General features: G+C 42.7%; 1 protein-coding gene across 1 annotated transcript; it reads left to right on the forward strand.

Annotated features, from left to right (window-relative positions):
• The first annotated feature begins 13,286 nt into the window (after nt 1-13,286).
• LOC106572486 (transmembrane protein 198) lies at nt 13,287-17,202 on the forward strand. Its single transcript, XM_014146710.2, has 5 exons — nt 13,287-13,531; nt 14,684-15,158; nt 15,779-16,354; nt 16,499-16,638; nt 16,823-17,202. Exons 2-5 carry the CDS (start codon nt 14,969-14,971, stop codon nt 16,979-16,981), a joined length of 1,065 nt encoding a protein of 354 aa, XP_014002185.1. The 5' UTR covers nt 13,287-13,531; nt 14,684-14,968; the 3' UTR covers nt 16,982-17,202.

A 17,202-nucleotide genomic window follows, 5' to 3' on the forward strand; every position in this document is an offset into this window, starting at 1 on the left:
TGTCCAGACGCTGTTCTTGTTTTGTTTCATGTCCATTTATCCATTAAATCTTCACTCCCTGTACTTGCTTCTCGTCTCCCAGCGTCTGTCCTCACAGATTTGTCTCCCTGGCACCCTTGAGCACCAGAGAGGGCGCCAGATTGACTTTTTCCACATTTTTTTGTGTTACAGCCTGAATTTAAAATGGATGAAATGTTGATTTTGTGTCACTGATCTACACACAATACCCCATCCTGTCAAAGTGGAATTATGTATTTAGAAAAGCTGAAATGTCTTGAGTAAATAATTATTCAACCCCTTTGTTATGGCAAGCCTAAATAACTTCCGGGGTAAAAGTTTGCTGAACAAGTCAGATAAGTTTCATGGACTAACTCTGTGTGCAATAATGGTGTTAAACATGATAAATTACCCCATCTCTGTACCCCACACATCCAATTATCTGTAAGGTCTCTCACTCTAGCAGTGAATTCCTGTCACGGCTGTTCGAAGGAGCGGACCAAAATGCAGCGTGTTCGTAGTTCACATATTTATTAAACGTGAAACTGAATGCAATACACTTAAATACTTGAATATACAAAAACAACAAACTGTGACGCAGAGAGGAAAACACACTCCTCAAAAGATAATAACTCACAAAACAAGAAGAGAAAAAATCCCTACTTAAATATGATCTCTAATCAGAGGCAACAAGGATCAGCTGCCTCCAATTAGAGATCAACCCAAACAATCCCAACATAGAAATAGAAAAACTAGAACTTAAACATAGAAATAGAAAACAACCACCCAAAACACCCCCTGTCACGCCCTGACCACTCTACTATAGAAAATAACAACATACTATGGTCAGGACGTGACAGTACCCCCCCAAAGGTGCGGACTCCGACTATACCTAAAAAACAAAAAAAACAACAAACCCCCCCAACAACAAACCCCCCCACACAACATACCCCTCCCCCAACAACAAAACACAAAAGGAGGGTAGGGTGGGCGACTAATGTCTATGGCGGCTCATATGCAGTACCCAGAACCTTCTTATCTAGCGCCTCCCCCCATGTAGGCGGCTCGGGTTCGGGGCATAACCCCTACTCCACCCACTGATCCCTCTGCTTCTTTACCACCTGACTGTGGATCGTCGTCGAAAGAACCGGACTGTAGATCATTGCTAGAGGTTCTGGGCTGTAGGCTCCGGGCTGCGGGCCGCCGCTGGAGGCTCCGGGCTGCGGACCGCCGCTGGAGGCTCCGGGCTGCGGACCGCCGCTGGAGGCTCCGGACTCGGATTCTTCTCAATAGGTTCCGGACTGTAGGCCGTCTCAGTAGGTTCCGGACTGTAGGCCGTCTCAGTAGGTTCCGGACTGTAGGCCGTCTCAGTAGGTTCCGGACTGTAGGCCGTCTCAGTAGGTTCCGGACTGTAGGCCGTCTCAGTAGGTTCCGGACTGTAGGCCGTCTCAGTAGGTTCCGGACTGTAGGCCGTCTCAGTAGGTTCCGGACTGTAGGCCGTCTCAGTAGGTTCCGGACTGTAGGCCGTCTCAGTAGGTTCCGGACTGTAGGCCGTCTCTGTAGGTTCCGGACTGAAAAACGTCGCCGGAAGCTCTGGACTGGGAACTGTCGCAGGAAGCTCTGGACGGGGAACTGTTGCCGGAAGCTCTGGACGGGGAACTGTCACCGGAAGCTCTGGACTGGGGACTGTCGCCTGAAGCTCTGGACTGGGGACTGTCGCCGGAATCCTGATGCGTGGTACTGGCATGGGTGGCGCCAGACTGGTAACACGCACCTCAGGGCGAGTGCGGGGAGCAGGAACAGGACACTCCGGACTGGGCATGCGCACTGGAGGTCTGATGCGTGGGACTGGCCTAGGGGGCGCCAGACTGGTAACATGCACCTCAGGGCGAGTGTGGGAAGCAGGAACAGGATATACTGGGCCATGGAGGCGCACTGGAGATCTCGAGCGTAGAGCTGGCACAACCCGTTCTGGCTGGATGCTCAACCTAGCTCGACTAATGCAGGGCGCGGGCACAGATCGCACCGGCCTGTGAATGCGCCCTGACGACACAGTGCGCATCACCGCATAATACGGTGCTTGCCCTGTCACTCGTTCCCCACGATAAGCACGGGGAGTTGGCTCAGGTCTCCACACTGACTCTGCCAAACTTGCCGTGTGCCCCCCAACAAAATGATTTTGGGGCTGCCTCTCAGCCTTGTCTCTCGGTGCATATCGAGCCTCGTAGTATCGTCACTCCCTTTTTGCTGCTTCGATTTCCTCCTTCGGGCGTCGATACTCCCCAGCCTGACTCCAGGGTCCTTCCCCGTCCAAAATGTCCTCCCAAATCCATTTCTCCTGCTGCTCCATTCCACGCTGCTTGGTCCTTTGGTGTTGGGTTATTCTGTCACGGCTGTTCGAAGGAGCGGACCAAAATGCAGCGTGTTCGTAGTTCCACATATTTATTAAACGTGAAACTGAATGCAATACACTTAAATACTTGAATATACAAAAACAACAAACCGTGACGCAGAGAGGAAAACACACTACTCAAAAAATAATAACCCACAAAACAGAAGAGAAAAAAACCCTACTTAAATATGATCTCTAATCAGAGGCAACGAGGATCAGCTGCCTCCAATTAGATATCAACCCAAACAATCCCAACATAGAAATAGAAAAACTAGAACTTAAACATAGAAATAGAAAACATAGCACAACCACCCAAAACACCCCGTCACGCCCTGACCACTCTACTATAGAAAATAACAACATATTATGGTCAGGACGTGACAATTAGATACACAGATTAAATGACAAAGACCAGGGAGGATTTCCAATGCCACGCAAAGAAGGGCACCTATTGGTAGATGGGAAAAACAACAAAAAGCAGATATTGATTATCCCTTTGAGAATAGGGAAGTCATTAATTACACTTTGGATGGTGTATCAATACACCCAGTCACTACAAAGATACAGGCATCCTTCCTAACTTAGAGGAAGAAAACCGCTCAGGGATTGGCCAATGGTGATTTTAAACCAGTTACAGAGTTAAATTGCTGTGATAGGAGAAATCTAAGGATGGATCAACAACATTATAGTTACTCCACAATACTAACCTAAATGACAGAATGAAAAGAAGGAAGCTTGTACAGAATAATATATATATAAATATATGAATATAAACATGCATCCTTTTTGCAATGAGGCACTAAAGTAAAACTGCAAAAACATATGGCAAAGAAATTCACTTTTTATCCTGAATACAAAGCATTATGTTTGGGGCAAATCCAACATACAGCGAGGGAAAAAAGTATTTTGATCCCCTGCTGATTTTGTACGTTTGCCCACTGACAAAGAAATGATCAGTCTATAATTTTAATGGTAGGTTTATTTGAACAGTGAGAGACAGAATAACAACAAAAATATCCAGAAAAACGCATGTCAAAAATGTTATAAAATTATTTGCATTTTAATGAGGGAAATATTTGACAGATGGAGGAATGAAAGACTTTCAAAAGAAGACAGACAATGTTATGAAATGAACAGTACATCTGAGACTGCAAAGGCTGTACACATAAGAAATACATCAGTACACTTCCATTTTACTAGTAATTTCTGTGGCCATTTCTTGACAATACAAGTAGAGCATACAGAGATCCCAAGGTTATTGTTGGGTTGCTGCTTCATAACAAACTATATACATCTCAAACTTCATTAAACCGTTCAGCGATATGATAACATTTTTGTTCTACAGGCATCTAATGGCTGTAGTATGGTGTAGGCCTAGTAGATGTTATGGAAATGTATTTGATATACAGTGTCACAAGATTGATTGGAGTGTTTACGGACATATTCAATCTCTCCCTATCCCAGTCTGCTGTCCCCACTTGCTTCAAGATGTCCACCATTGTTCCTGTACCCAAGAAAGCAAAGGTAACTGAACTAAATGACTATCGCCCCGTAGCACTCAGTTCTGTCAACATGAAGTGCTTTGAGAGGCTAGTTAAGGATCATATCACATCTACCTTACCTGACACCCTCGACCCACTTCAATTTGCTTACTGCCCCAATAGATCCACAGACGATGCAATCGCCATCACACTGCACACTGCCCTATCCCATCTGGACCAGAGGGATACCTACGTAAGAATGCTTTTCATTGACTATAGCTCAGCCTTCAACACAACAGTACCCTCCAAGCTCACTCCCTGTTCACCCATGACTGCGTGGCAACACAAGCCTCCAACTCAATCATCAAGTTTGTAGACGACACAACAGTAGTAGGCCTGATTACCAACAATGACGAGACAGCCTACAGGGAGAAGGTGAGAGCCCTGGTAGAGTGGTGCCAGGAAAATAACCTCTCCCTCAATGTCAACAAAAGAAAAGAGCTGATCGTGGACTTCAGGAAACAGCAAAGGGAGCACGCCCATATCCACATCGGCAGGACCGCATTGGAGATGGTAGAAACCTTCAAGTTCCTCAGCGTACACATCACGGACACTCTGAAATGGTCCACCACACAGTCAGTGTGGTGAAGAAGGTGCAACAGTGCCTATTCAACCTCAGGAGGCTGAAGAAATTTGGCTTGGCCCTTAAGAACCTCACAAACTTTTACAGATGCACAATTAAGAGCATCCTGTCGGGCTATATCACCGTCTGGTACGGCAACTGCACTGCCCACAACCGCAGGGCTATCCAGAGGCCGGGGCGGTGCAGTCTGCCCAGCGCATCACTGGGGGCACACTGTCTGCCCTCCAGGATACCTACAGCACCCGATGTCACAGGAAGTCCAAAAAGATCATCCAGAAGACAAGGTCACTACAGGTGCATCAAAGCTGGGACCGAGAGACTGAAAAACAGCTTCAATCTCAAGGCTATCAGACTGTTAAATAGCCATCACTAGCTGGCTATCACCCGCTTACTCAAACCTGCACCTGCCTTATATACATAGACATGGAATCACTGGTCACTTTAATAATGGGACACTGGTCACTTTAATATTGTTTACATTCTGCTTTACTCATCTTATATGTATGTACTGTATTCTATTCTACTGTATTTTAGTCAATGCCACTCTGACATTGTTTAGCCTAATATTTATGTGTTTCTTAATTCCATTCTTTTACTTTTAGATTTGTGTATTGTTGTGAATTGTTAGATACTACTGTACTGTTGGATTTAGGTATACAAGCATTTCGCTACACCCACAATAACATCTGCTAAATATGTGTATGTGACCAATAAGATTTTATTTGATTTATTTTCTAGATCAGGCCTATGAACTGAACATTCTATCGTCTTCAATTCATTCTCATGAAAAACACAATGCCATGATTGAAAAGCACCTATTGTTTCTTTGCCATTATTGAAACTGCGAGTGATGCAACAAGTGGAACTCAATAGATTTTCTCATAGATTTCCCAAGGGTAGAGTATAGTCAACAAGTTAAGATACTCTCTTTGACATGCAGTATATTCACAAGAAAACAGTACAATCTGTTCTTTATTACATACTGTATATGAAAACTGCTCGGTCCATAAAAATTGTCACCTCAAATCTTCTGCGTACTGTACTTCTGGGGATTTCACAGGTTCTGTCTTAAAATAGTGCAAATTCTGCTCCTTGAGTGTGTACAACTAAATCTATTTCTATGTCTGTTTCCCAAACTTTGGCTAGATGAGTCATCTGAAACATCAGACTGAATTTATTCTCTGTTGACTTTGCCCATGCTACAGCCATTTTAAATTCATGGAGTCAATGCCACTGTTCCTCGGCTGGACGGTGTACCACTGGACCATTGAAGTGAAAAATACCTTCCATTTATGGAGGTGAAATGATCACTCAATCAATACACTCTCTTCTATCCAATCAGCAGTGCAATAAAGAATCCCACGTAGAAAGGTCTTGAGAATTGATTAAACTTGCAGTTTGATACGTCAGTGAGCAACAGTGCCCGTAGGTATAAAATATATTCTGCATATTTTTCCCTGGTGAGGAAAATCTTTTGCTACACGTGAGGTGGTCATATTTGACATGGCTAGGTGGCAGAAAAAGTCAATTGGGACAACTAATAAAATCCATAGTCCAAAAGTGTTTTAAAGAATACCAAATGTTTATTTAAATGTATTTCAATATTTTGGACATCTGTTTATGTATAGCTGCTTGAGGCCAAGAGGGTGATGGTATCACAACAGGAGGAGACAGCAGAAGCAGAATATAAGCTCTGTCTATGTCATCTCAACATGCAAAAAAAGTATTTTTACACCTTGTTAAATAGGCATGATCTCCTATCTGAGTAATTCCACACAAGCAGAAACTGTGCACTCAGTTATAATACTGAGCAATAAAAGAGAATGCATAATGTACCAAAATCTATCTTTATCATAAATACAATCCTGCAGTTTGACACCTGTTCATAACTCTCTACTGAGGTTATGACACCCCTGCCCTGTGAAATACGGATTAAGGCAGTTCAATTTTTTTTAAATGATCATCTTCAGCTGTGGTGAGTCTGGTGACTTCATTAAACTGCATTCAGTTAGAAATTTCTTGGAGATTTGAGCATAGCTTTTTTAAACAGTACAACAGACAAATGGACCTCGTCAGCACATACAGTGCCTTCGGAAAGTATTTAGACACCTTGACTTTTTCCACATTTTGTTAGGTTATAGCCTTACTCTAAAATGTATTAAATAGTTTTTTCCCCTCATCAATCTACACACAACACCCCATAATGCCAAAGCAAAAACAGGTTTTTAGATTTTTTTGCAAATGTATAAAATAAAAAAATAAAAAATGAAATATCACATTTACATAAGTATTCAGACCATTTAATCTGTACTTTGTTGAAGCACCTTTGGCAGCAGTTACAGCATCGAGTCTTCTTGGGTATGACGCTAAGTTGGCACACCTGTATTTGGGGAGTTTCTCCCATTCTTCTCTGAAGATCCTCTCAAGCTCTGTCAGGTTGGATGGGGAGCTTTGCTGCACAGTTTTTTCAGGTTTCTCCAAAGATGTTCGATCGGGTTCAAGTACGGGCACTGGCTAGGCCACTCAAGGACATTCAGAGACTTGTCCCGAAACCACTCCTGCATTGTCTTGGTTGTGTGCTTGGGGTCGTTGTCCTGTTGGAAGGTAAACCTTCGCCCCAGTCTGTGTTCCTGAACACTCTGGAGCAGGTTTTCATCAAGGATCTCTCTGTACTTTGCTCCATTCATCTTTCCCTCAATCCTGACTAGTCTTCCAGTCCCTGCCGCTGAAAAACATCCCCACATCATGACGCTGCCACCAACATGCTTCACTGTAGGAATGGTGCTAGGTTTCCTACAAACTTGACGTTTGGCATTCAGGCCAAAGAGTTCAATCTTGGTTTAATCAGACCAGAGAATCTTGTTTTTCATGGTCTGAGAGTCTTTAGGTGCCTTTTGGCAAACTCCAAGGGGGCTGTCATATGCCTTTTATTGAGGAGTGGCTTCCACCTGGCCCCTATACCATAAATGCCTGATTGGTGGAGTGCTGTAAAGATGGTTGTCCCTTTGGAAGGTTCTCCCATCTCCACAGAATAACTCTAAAGCTCTGTCAGAGTGACCATCAGGTTCTTGGTCACCTCCCTGACCAAGGCCCTTCTCCCCCGATTGCTCAGTTTAGCCGGGCGGCCAGCTCTAGGAAGAGTCTTGGTGGTTTCAAACTTCTTCCATTTAAGAATGATGGAGGCCACTGTGTTCTTAGCGACCTTCAATGCTGTTTTGCTACCCTTCCCCAGATCTGTTCCTCGACACAATCCTGTCTCGGTGCTCCACGAACAATTCCTTCGATTTCATGGCTTGGTTTTTGCTCTGACATGCTGTGAACTGTGGGACCTTATATAGACAGGTGTGTGCCTTTCCAAATCATGTCCAATCAATTAAATTTACCACAGGTGGACTCCAATCAAGTTGTAGAAACATGTCAAGGATGATCAATGGAAACAGGATGCACCTGAGCTCAATTTCGAGTCTCATAACAAAGGGTCTGAATACTTATGTAAATAAGGTAATTCTGTTTTTTATTTTTTATAAATTTGCAAACATGTCTAAAAACCTGTTTTCACTTTGTCATTATGGGGTATTGTGTGTAGATTGCTGAGGATTTGTATTCATTTAATCCATTTTAGAATAAGGCTGTAACGTAACAAAATGTGGTGTCAACCTTAGTTTTCTGTATAGTCCATAACCCTCACATAACTCCATTATGGGGTCTCACTATATGTGATTTGTAATGAGTAGTGAAATATACCCACTATACATCAAGGGGTGCAAAAAGGACAGTAAGAGATTTCCCTTTTGAGAGCAGGTCTGAGTTATCCAGTCAGATTAATCTCTACAGTGTCAACCCTCTGAGGAGACTTCCCTTTGTTGTCTTTTAAACCCAATATTCTTATCCTGGCATTACTTTTGAGGGATATATATGAGTCTTATAAATGTCATGGTGGCCTTAAACAGTTAAAGAGTTTATTTCCAAAACGCTATATCTACCAATTTCATACTTGCTTTTTGTCCATCAGAAATGATTGCTTATGGGTACCTTCATGGTGTGTAAAATATGATTGTTCTATATATTAAATATATTCATATATTTTGCTAAATGCTATATATCCATTGTTTAGCTGGAATGGATTCTTCGTATCCTGTATATCTGACTGATATGTCGTTGTCTCACCTAGCTATCTTAAGATGAATGCCCTTACTATAAGTCGCTCTGGATAAGAGCATCAGCTAAACGACTAAAATGTAAAATGTGAAAGTTTTACATACAGATCTCATATTACTGTATTGAATTATTATTATTTATTTAAATATTGATATCACAAATGAATCATTTGTACATTTCTTTATACATTTATTTGTTATTTGTTACATTTGACTGTGTAAAACCTAGCAGTACTCTTGAGTATGCCGTCCTTGGCCAGCTCTCCTGCTATCTCTCTCAGAATGACCTTCTTGATCCAAATTAGTCAGGTTTCAAGACTAGTCATTCAACTGAGACTGCTCTTCTCTGTGTCACGGAGGCGCTCCGCACTGCTAAATCTAACTCTCTCTCCTCTGCTCTCATCCTTCTAGACCTATCGGCTGCCTTTGATACTGTGAACCATCAAATCCTCCTCTCCACCCTCTCCGAGTTGGGCATCTCCGGCGCGGCCCACGCTTGGATTGCGTCCTACCTGACAGGTCGCTCCTACCAGGTGGCGTGGCGAGAATCTGTCTCTGCACCACGTGCTCTCACCACTGGTGTCCCCCAGGGCTCTGTTCTAGGCCCTCTCCTATTCTCGCTATACTTGGCTCTGTCATATCCTCACATGGTCTCTCCTATCATTGCTATGCAGACGACACACAATTAATCTTCTCCTTTCCCCCTTCTCATAACCAGGTGGCGAATCGCATCTCTGCATGTCTGGCAGACATATCAGTGTGGATGACGGATCACCACCTCAAGCTGAACCTCGGCAAGACGGAGCTGCTCTTCCTCCCGGGGAAGGACTGCCCGTTCCATGATCTCGCCATCACGGTTGACAACTCCATTGTGTCCTCCTCCCAGAGTGCTAAGAACCTTGGCGTGATCCTGGACAACACCCTGTCGTTCTCAACTAACATCAAGGCGGTGACCCGTTCCTGTAGGTTCATGCTCTACAACATTCGCAGAGTACGACCCTGCCTCACACAGGAAGCGGCGCAGGTCCTAATCCAGGCACTTGTCATCTCCCGTCTGGATTACTGCAACTCGCTGTTGGCTGGGCTCCCTGCCTGTGCCATTAAACCCCTACAACTCATCCAGAACGCCGCAGCCCGCCTGGTGTTCAACCTTCCCAAGTTCTCTCACGTCACCCCGCTCCTCCGCTCTCTCCACTGGCTTCCAGTTGAAGCTCGCATCCGCTACAAGACCATGGTGCTTGCCTACGGAGCTGTGAGGGGAACGGCACCTCCGTACCTTCAGGCTCTGATCAGGCCCTACACCCAAACAAGGGCACTGCGTTCATCCACCTCTGGCCTGCTCGCCTCCCTACCTCTGAGGAAGTACAGTTCCCGCTCAGCCCAGTCAAAACTGTTCGCTGCTCTGGCACCCCAATGGTGGAACAAACTCCCTCACGACGCCAGGACAGCGGAGTCAATCACCACCTTCCGGAGACACCTGAAACCCCACCTCTTTAAGGAATACCTAGGATAGGATAAAGTAATCCTTCTAACCCCCCCCTAAAAGATTTAGATGCACTATTGTAAAGTGGTTGTTCCACTGGATATCATAAGGTGAATGCACCAATTTGTAAGTCGCTCTGGATAAGAGCATCTGCTAAATGACTTAAATGTAAATGTAAATGTACTAATTATTTATCTAAGAGTAAGGCAGATATACACTGAGTTGTACAAAACATCTGGAACACGTTCCTAATATTGAGTTGCACCCCCCTTTTTCCCTCGGAACAGCCTCAATTCGTCAGGGCATGGACTCTACAAGGTGTCGAAAGCGTTCCACAGGGACGCTGGCCCATGTTAACTGCAATGCTTCCCACAATTGTGTCAAGTTGGCTGGATGTCCTTTGGGTGGTGGACCATTGTTGATACACACGGGAAACTGTTGAGCGTGAAAAACCCAGCAGTGTTGCAGTTCTTGACACACTCAAACCGGTGCGCCTAGCACCTACTACCATACCCCATTCAAAGGCACATATTTTGTCTTGGCCATTCACCCTCTGAATGGCACACAAACACAATTCATGTCTCAATTGTTTCAATGCTTAAAATCCTTCTTTAACCTGTCCCCTCCTACTCATCTACACTGATTGAAGTGGATTTAAGTGACATCAATAAGGGATCAAAGCTCTCAGTTGGATTCACCTGGTCAGTCTATGACATGGAAAGAGCAGGTGTTCCTAATGTTTTGTACACTCAGTGTATAAAATTTAGCAAAAAACATGATTATTTGTCTCTCTGAAATGAAACCATCAAGTGATACATTTTTAACAAATGTATATCTGCCATGATTAGATAGCGAAAAAAGACCAACATTTAATTGAAATTCTTCAGTTCTCTTTAAGGAGCATCAAGATTCCGTCTCTTTAAGAAGTGTCTAGAATCATAACTTTATCTATCGTTCAAATGGGAGGGGTTGCCTCTGGTACGGTCACATCCAAAATTATTGACACCCTTGATAAAGATGAGCAAAAAATATAGTATAAAATAATTAATACAAATACCGAGCTATATTGTGTGCTACATTTTTTGTAAATTATATTATTTTTTACTCATTCAGTTGCTCAGAGAGAAATATTTAATTGAATACTTTTTTATTATTACTCAAAAAGATAGGGGTGCCAATAATTTTGATACCTAACGATTATTTTAATCTGCATTAACATTCAACTTTTTTTGGTTTATCTCAGTTTAACAAATGGCATTGTAGCCTTTAATGGCTTCCTGTTTCACTGGGGTATAATAATTAGGTAACAGACATGTAAAATCCATTTGTCATCCATCACCATGGGGAAAGGCAAAGAGCTCACAAATGAAAAGAGACAAATCGTTGTTGACTTTCATAAATCAGGCAATGGGTACACTGGAACAGCGGTAAACTTGCCTGGTAGAGGGCCCAAGTGTGTCTTGTCCCCATGCACAGTAAGGAAGGTGGTTCAGGGGGCAAAGAAAATTCCAAGGGCCACAGTTGGAGAATTCCAAAACTTGGTCGCATCTTGGGGTCACCAAGTCTCCAAATCTACAATTAGACGCCACCAAACCAATGGGCTATTTGGAAAAGTTGCCATAAAAAAAGCTTTATTGAGAGCAACCAACAAAAGTAAACGCCTGGAGTTTGCTAAACAGCATTGGCTCTTGGATTGGAACCAGGTGCTATGGTTAGATGAGACGAAAATAGAGCTCTTTGGCCACGGACATGAGTGATGGGTTTGGCCTTGAAAGAAGGATGCATATGCAGAAAATAACGTCATACCTACTGCAAAATATGGAGGCGGCTCTTCGATGTTATGAAGCTGTTTTGTTTCCACTGGTTCTGGGGCCCTTGTTAAGGTCAACAGCATCATGAACTCTACCAAGTATCATGCAGGACAATTTAGCCAATAACCTGGTTGCCTCTGCCAGGAGGTTGAAACTTGGCCGCAAGTGGATCTTCCAGCAAGACAATGACCCCAAGCAAACACCAAAATCCACAAAGAAATGGTTAATTAACCACAAAATCAACATTCAGTCTCCGGACTTGAACCCCATTTAAAACCTGTGGTTTGAATTGAAGAGGGCAGTCCATCAGCACAGACTGAAGGATATCAAGGATCTGGAAAGATTCTGTATGGAGGAATGGTCTAAGATCCCTCCCAATGTGTTCTTCAAACTCATTAAACATTATAGAAAAAAAGGCTAAGTTCCGTTATCCTCACAATGGGAGGGTGCACTAAGTACTAAAAAAAGGGGTGCCAATATATATACCTTTTTAAACTTGTAAAACAAAATATTTTTCTCTGAGCATGTGTATTCCCATAAAATATTATAATTATTTGAGCATACAACCTAGCTCAGTATTTTTTATTATTTATTCTATACAGTCTTTTATGCTCATCTTTTTCAAGGGTGGCAATAATTTCGGATGTGACTGTATATGCATATTCCATAAACAATCTTGAACCTACAGTATAAATCCCAAGGCTCCTTTGTCAGATTTTTTATATATTATGTTGTTTATTCAATCTCGCCAGATATGTTTATTCAATCTGGTAATCATCTGGAAATGATAATGGCTCAGTGAACAGTACATCAAAATATTCCAGTGGGTAATGTAAATCGTGTGTCAGTAAATCTCTATCTGTACATTATGTGAGATAGTTTATTTATGAAACTATAAACTGTCAGTCTAATATATACATATGGTACAGTATGTGTATGATCTAAAAATAAACATCAGTGGTTGATAATGTCATCATGAAACAACATTTAATTTATCAATCTTGTGAGTTGATTTTTCTCTGTTCTTACTAAACATTGATTGGTAATTTGCATATTCACTGAGATATGAGACTACATAAGTTTATTTAATGTGTATTTAATGGATGAACTGTTGGCTCATCACATCCAGAATCTCACCTCTTTTCTGGACCACTCACTTTTCCTAGAACTTAAACTTCCATATTCCATCCCTGACATGTTAACTTACATCATGCTTGACTCATGACGAAACATGTCTGGCAATGGGTTCAAACAATCTCACATTTTCCTTTGTTGTAAATCTGTATGACTAGAGAGACATCATGTGGACAACAACAGTATTCCCTCACCTCTGATCTGCACAACAAGCTTGGGACAGATGGTCACTTCTTGCACTGATGCTGTCAGCCGTCCAGTGTCCACAGATGAGACGAACGCACGCATGAGTAGGATGTCCGCAACACAGCAAAGACAGAGGGAACAGATATAGCTCCTCCACCTAGAATACCACACAAAGTGACAAATGAGTAGCAGTTTTATTCCTTCTCATCACAGATTGTAATTCTGACAAGGATATGCCTCATGTTTGGTAAGATTACTTATTTTCAGACTCTTAAAACAATTCATGCAAACAGTATTTGTAAACTCATGATCACAAATACTCTCTGGTAGGCATATGTCTGTTATGTCTGATCAAAATACGTGATTCCAGCTATTAATTATCAAAGTGGAAGTTGCTATATAACTCATGTAATGCCTGTTGTGTATGACTATTTAGTAATTAACTGACAATGAGGTGTTCATGTGTCTGACTATATAAATATATATTTTCACAGGGAGTCTCTTTTTGGCAAATGGCTCAGTGTCCAGTTTTAATTTGTTATCAAAAATGTAAAGTTTATCATCCTGACATCTTAATTATATTCTAATAGCGGAAATCACTTGATTGGTGCCATAGAAAGTGATAGTGTTTTCTGTGTGACTTACAAGCAGATGTCAGGACAGAAGGACATGAGCCTCACTAGAATCCACTAATAGGCCTCTAATTCAATTATCTGGGGATCTGCCTGAAAGCTTATAAGGTCCTTTAACATAGAGTATACTCTGTTGCTAGACAGATTAAGGCAACCCAATTTATCCTTGTGTGCAGAGGTAAGTATGCGATCAACAAGGTACATGTGCACATTGAAAGTAATGGTTTGAATGCTGAAGGTATTGCTTTTTTGTCCAGATTTCTTTGTTTTGTTTAATTGTGTTACACAGTTTTCAATATTTTTTCCAGCTTTTGCCCACCTGCAAGCGACATTGTGTATTCAAAAATATACAATGCCTTTTTGGGGTTTTGGAACGGTATGTCCTACTGTTGGGGTGTTTGTTTTCTTAGCATTGTTCTGTGACTGGAAAACTTTACCATATGTTCAAAACAAAGAGGGCCAATGACTCAGTCGGCATCAAGCCACCCCTCGTTTCCTCATCTGCATCCTCTATTTTAACAAAGGGTCAAGAAAAAAAGTGTGAGACCCAGATAAAATCTCAGTTTCCTTTTCTGGTTCCTGGGGATAGGGTTGTGGAGTACAGAGGGATTTTTCTTGAAATACATCGTATTCAATCTATTATCTACCTTAGATGTAAATGTGAAGTCTAGATATGAGAGTCCAGTTTGATCATTTATAGTCTGCCTATTACAGATGTCATATAATTTTATCTGTCTGTATTTGATTCTCCTCTCCTCTTGTTGCAGGTGCAGGGCAGGAAATGGTCTGAATCACACACTTCTCACAGGACCTTCCTGTTTCCTCAGCACTTACATTCTAACAACATGAAGCATTCGTCACATTCTTTCATTGAATTAATGAAGCAAAGTCCTGTCCCAATGGAATACTGACAATATACTGGCTTGGTGTTGACTGTTGACGTATGCTCCCAAATGAGATTAAACCAGGAAAACAACACGGTTACACGGATGGCCTTAATTGCTAAATAAAAGCACAGTCATTATCCAGACTTGTTGAACGGCTGCTCCAAGATGGCAGACCCCAGCTCACTCTTGGTCACTGATGGGGCAGTGCTGAGCCAGGCTGAAGTGGATCAATATATCCTCTCTGGCTTGGCTGAAGTGGATGCATGTGAGTTGGGGTTCACTAGGAAGTATGACCTCATCCCATCCATCGTCTGCTCAGTATGCCTTTTGTTAGGCCTAATCTACTGCTTTTTTGGTAAGTTCCTGACCTGTAATAGAGGACAGTTGGAACTTCCACATGTGTACTCTCAAGACTTACACATTAAAGACACGATAGGCATATCTGCAATTCAATTACAGTATTTCCACAACACTAATGCTCCACTGTAGATACATCATTATTTAATTCCCAGTTTACATTTAACCTCATCATACTTACTGAAATGATTTCCTCAGCTCACTCTAAGCCTTATAGTAAAAACAGGAGGGCCAGATGTCTGACCTAGGCTAGCCAGGGTTATAATGGATAAGCTCCAAGCTAGGAGAGCGGTAGATGGGTCACCTGGTTCTGTTGCATTCCTCTGAGAGAGAGTCAGAAAACAGCCACCTGGGATGATGCAGGCAGCTTCCTGGCCTGGTCCAAATCCATTAAATGTTGATGTCTGATATGAAACGCTTAGTTTTTCTTAAGCAGACTATGCATCATGTGATGTAAACTTTCTCTCTAATATTCTGTAAACTGTACAGTATACCATCTAAACATTTATTTTAATAAAAAACAATCCCTACTCAGTCAAACCTTGTTCACTTTAGTACATTTTGTTTCCTTCTCCATCTTGTTACTTATCATCCCTCCACTTGTCTCTCTTTCTTTAGGATACCGCTGCTTTAAGATGGTCATGTTCCTGTCAGGCTTCATGTTTGGATCTGCACTAGTCTGCCTGTTGTACCATAAGGAGCCTGTGCTGGATACCCAGTTGACTATGGAGACCAAAGCAGGCATCCTCCTGGGAGTGTCTGTACTCTGTGGCCTGGTGACTGTGCTGGTACAGACTGTGGGGCTCATCATTACTGGCCTAGAGCTGGGGTGTCTGCTCACCCTTGCCAACCTACTGGTTGTCAGACAGTTTTACAGCCTTAGCCCACTATGGGCGCCTCTCGGTGCACTCCTGGCCACAAGCACCTTTTGTGCCACTCTCACACTGCAGTGGCAGAAACTATTCACTGTGCTCTCCACGGCTGCAGTCGGAGCCGCTGTGGTGATGGCGTGCGTGGACTACTTTGTAGAGACGTCTCTGCTGGCTGGCCATGCGTACGACATCCTGTCTCAGGTTCCCCCTCGGCCCCTCTGCTGGTACAGCTGGGTTATAACAGGCGTGTTTCCTCTATTTAGTCTGATGGGGGTAACGGTGCAATGGATGCTCACTGCCAAAGGAGTGTCCCACACAGAAGGTGAGTGGCACAGTTTCACAAAAAATATGGAACGCTTATTCCTCAATGTCATTACCACTTCATTCAATACTTAGTTTAAACTGACTGGTTACAACACAATTCTGTTTTTCTGTCCCATGCTAATTTACACTGAATGCCCTCCAGTACCTGTCAGTGGACGACAAAGACAGGTCCAACTGATGCGAATCAGACAGAGAGATGCCCAGAGACGACCCCAGCTGGGCACTTACCGCCATCGCAAGCCTCTAATTCTAAAGCGTTATGCTGGAGACGTCCTGGCCCCAGTGAGTTACTTCAGTTACTAATGGGCATGAATGAGCTTGATTCAAACACTTTTGAAAAATGTTATGCACGTAGCTAATAGACAATTAGTTGCATGTCATGTTTTAAAACATTGCATTTTTTCTATCATCCTAGACATAGAGGATCAATGCAACAATGTTTTTTCTTTACCACTTTACCTTACAGAGTTACATCCAGAGCCTTCGTGACCGCCAGATGGGTACAGGCTCCTCTAGCAGCAGCATCATCAGCAACAGCACAGTCAACCACACCATGATAGACTTTGACTTTGAGACAGGCTTCATGGTTCCCCTGAATGCCTCGTCCCTAGTCTACAGGGTCTGAGGGACGAACACCAAATAGTAGGCATCACCTCCCAGTTCCACTAAGGTGCCCAACACCTCTCTCCAGCAGACAATTCATAGACTGTTTTTCTTTTTACAACACACTGATTCCTGAGACAAGAGATTCAGTCAACTAATTCACCTTGTTGTTTTGTTTATTATTCTATGTCTTTCTAAGGTATCAGACAGTAATATAACCATTGATCATTTTTGTGAAGATCA

The sequence above is a fragment of the Salmo salar genome, chromosome ssa15 (assembly GCF_905237065.1).
Source record: "Salmo salar chromosome ssa15, Ssal_v3.1, whole genome shotgun sequence".
NCBI lineage: Eukaryota > Metazoa > Chordata > Actinopteri > Salmoniformes > Salmonidae > Salmo > Salmo salar.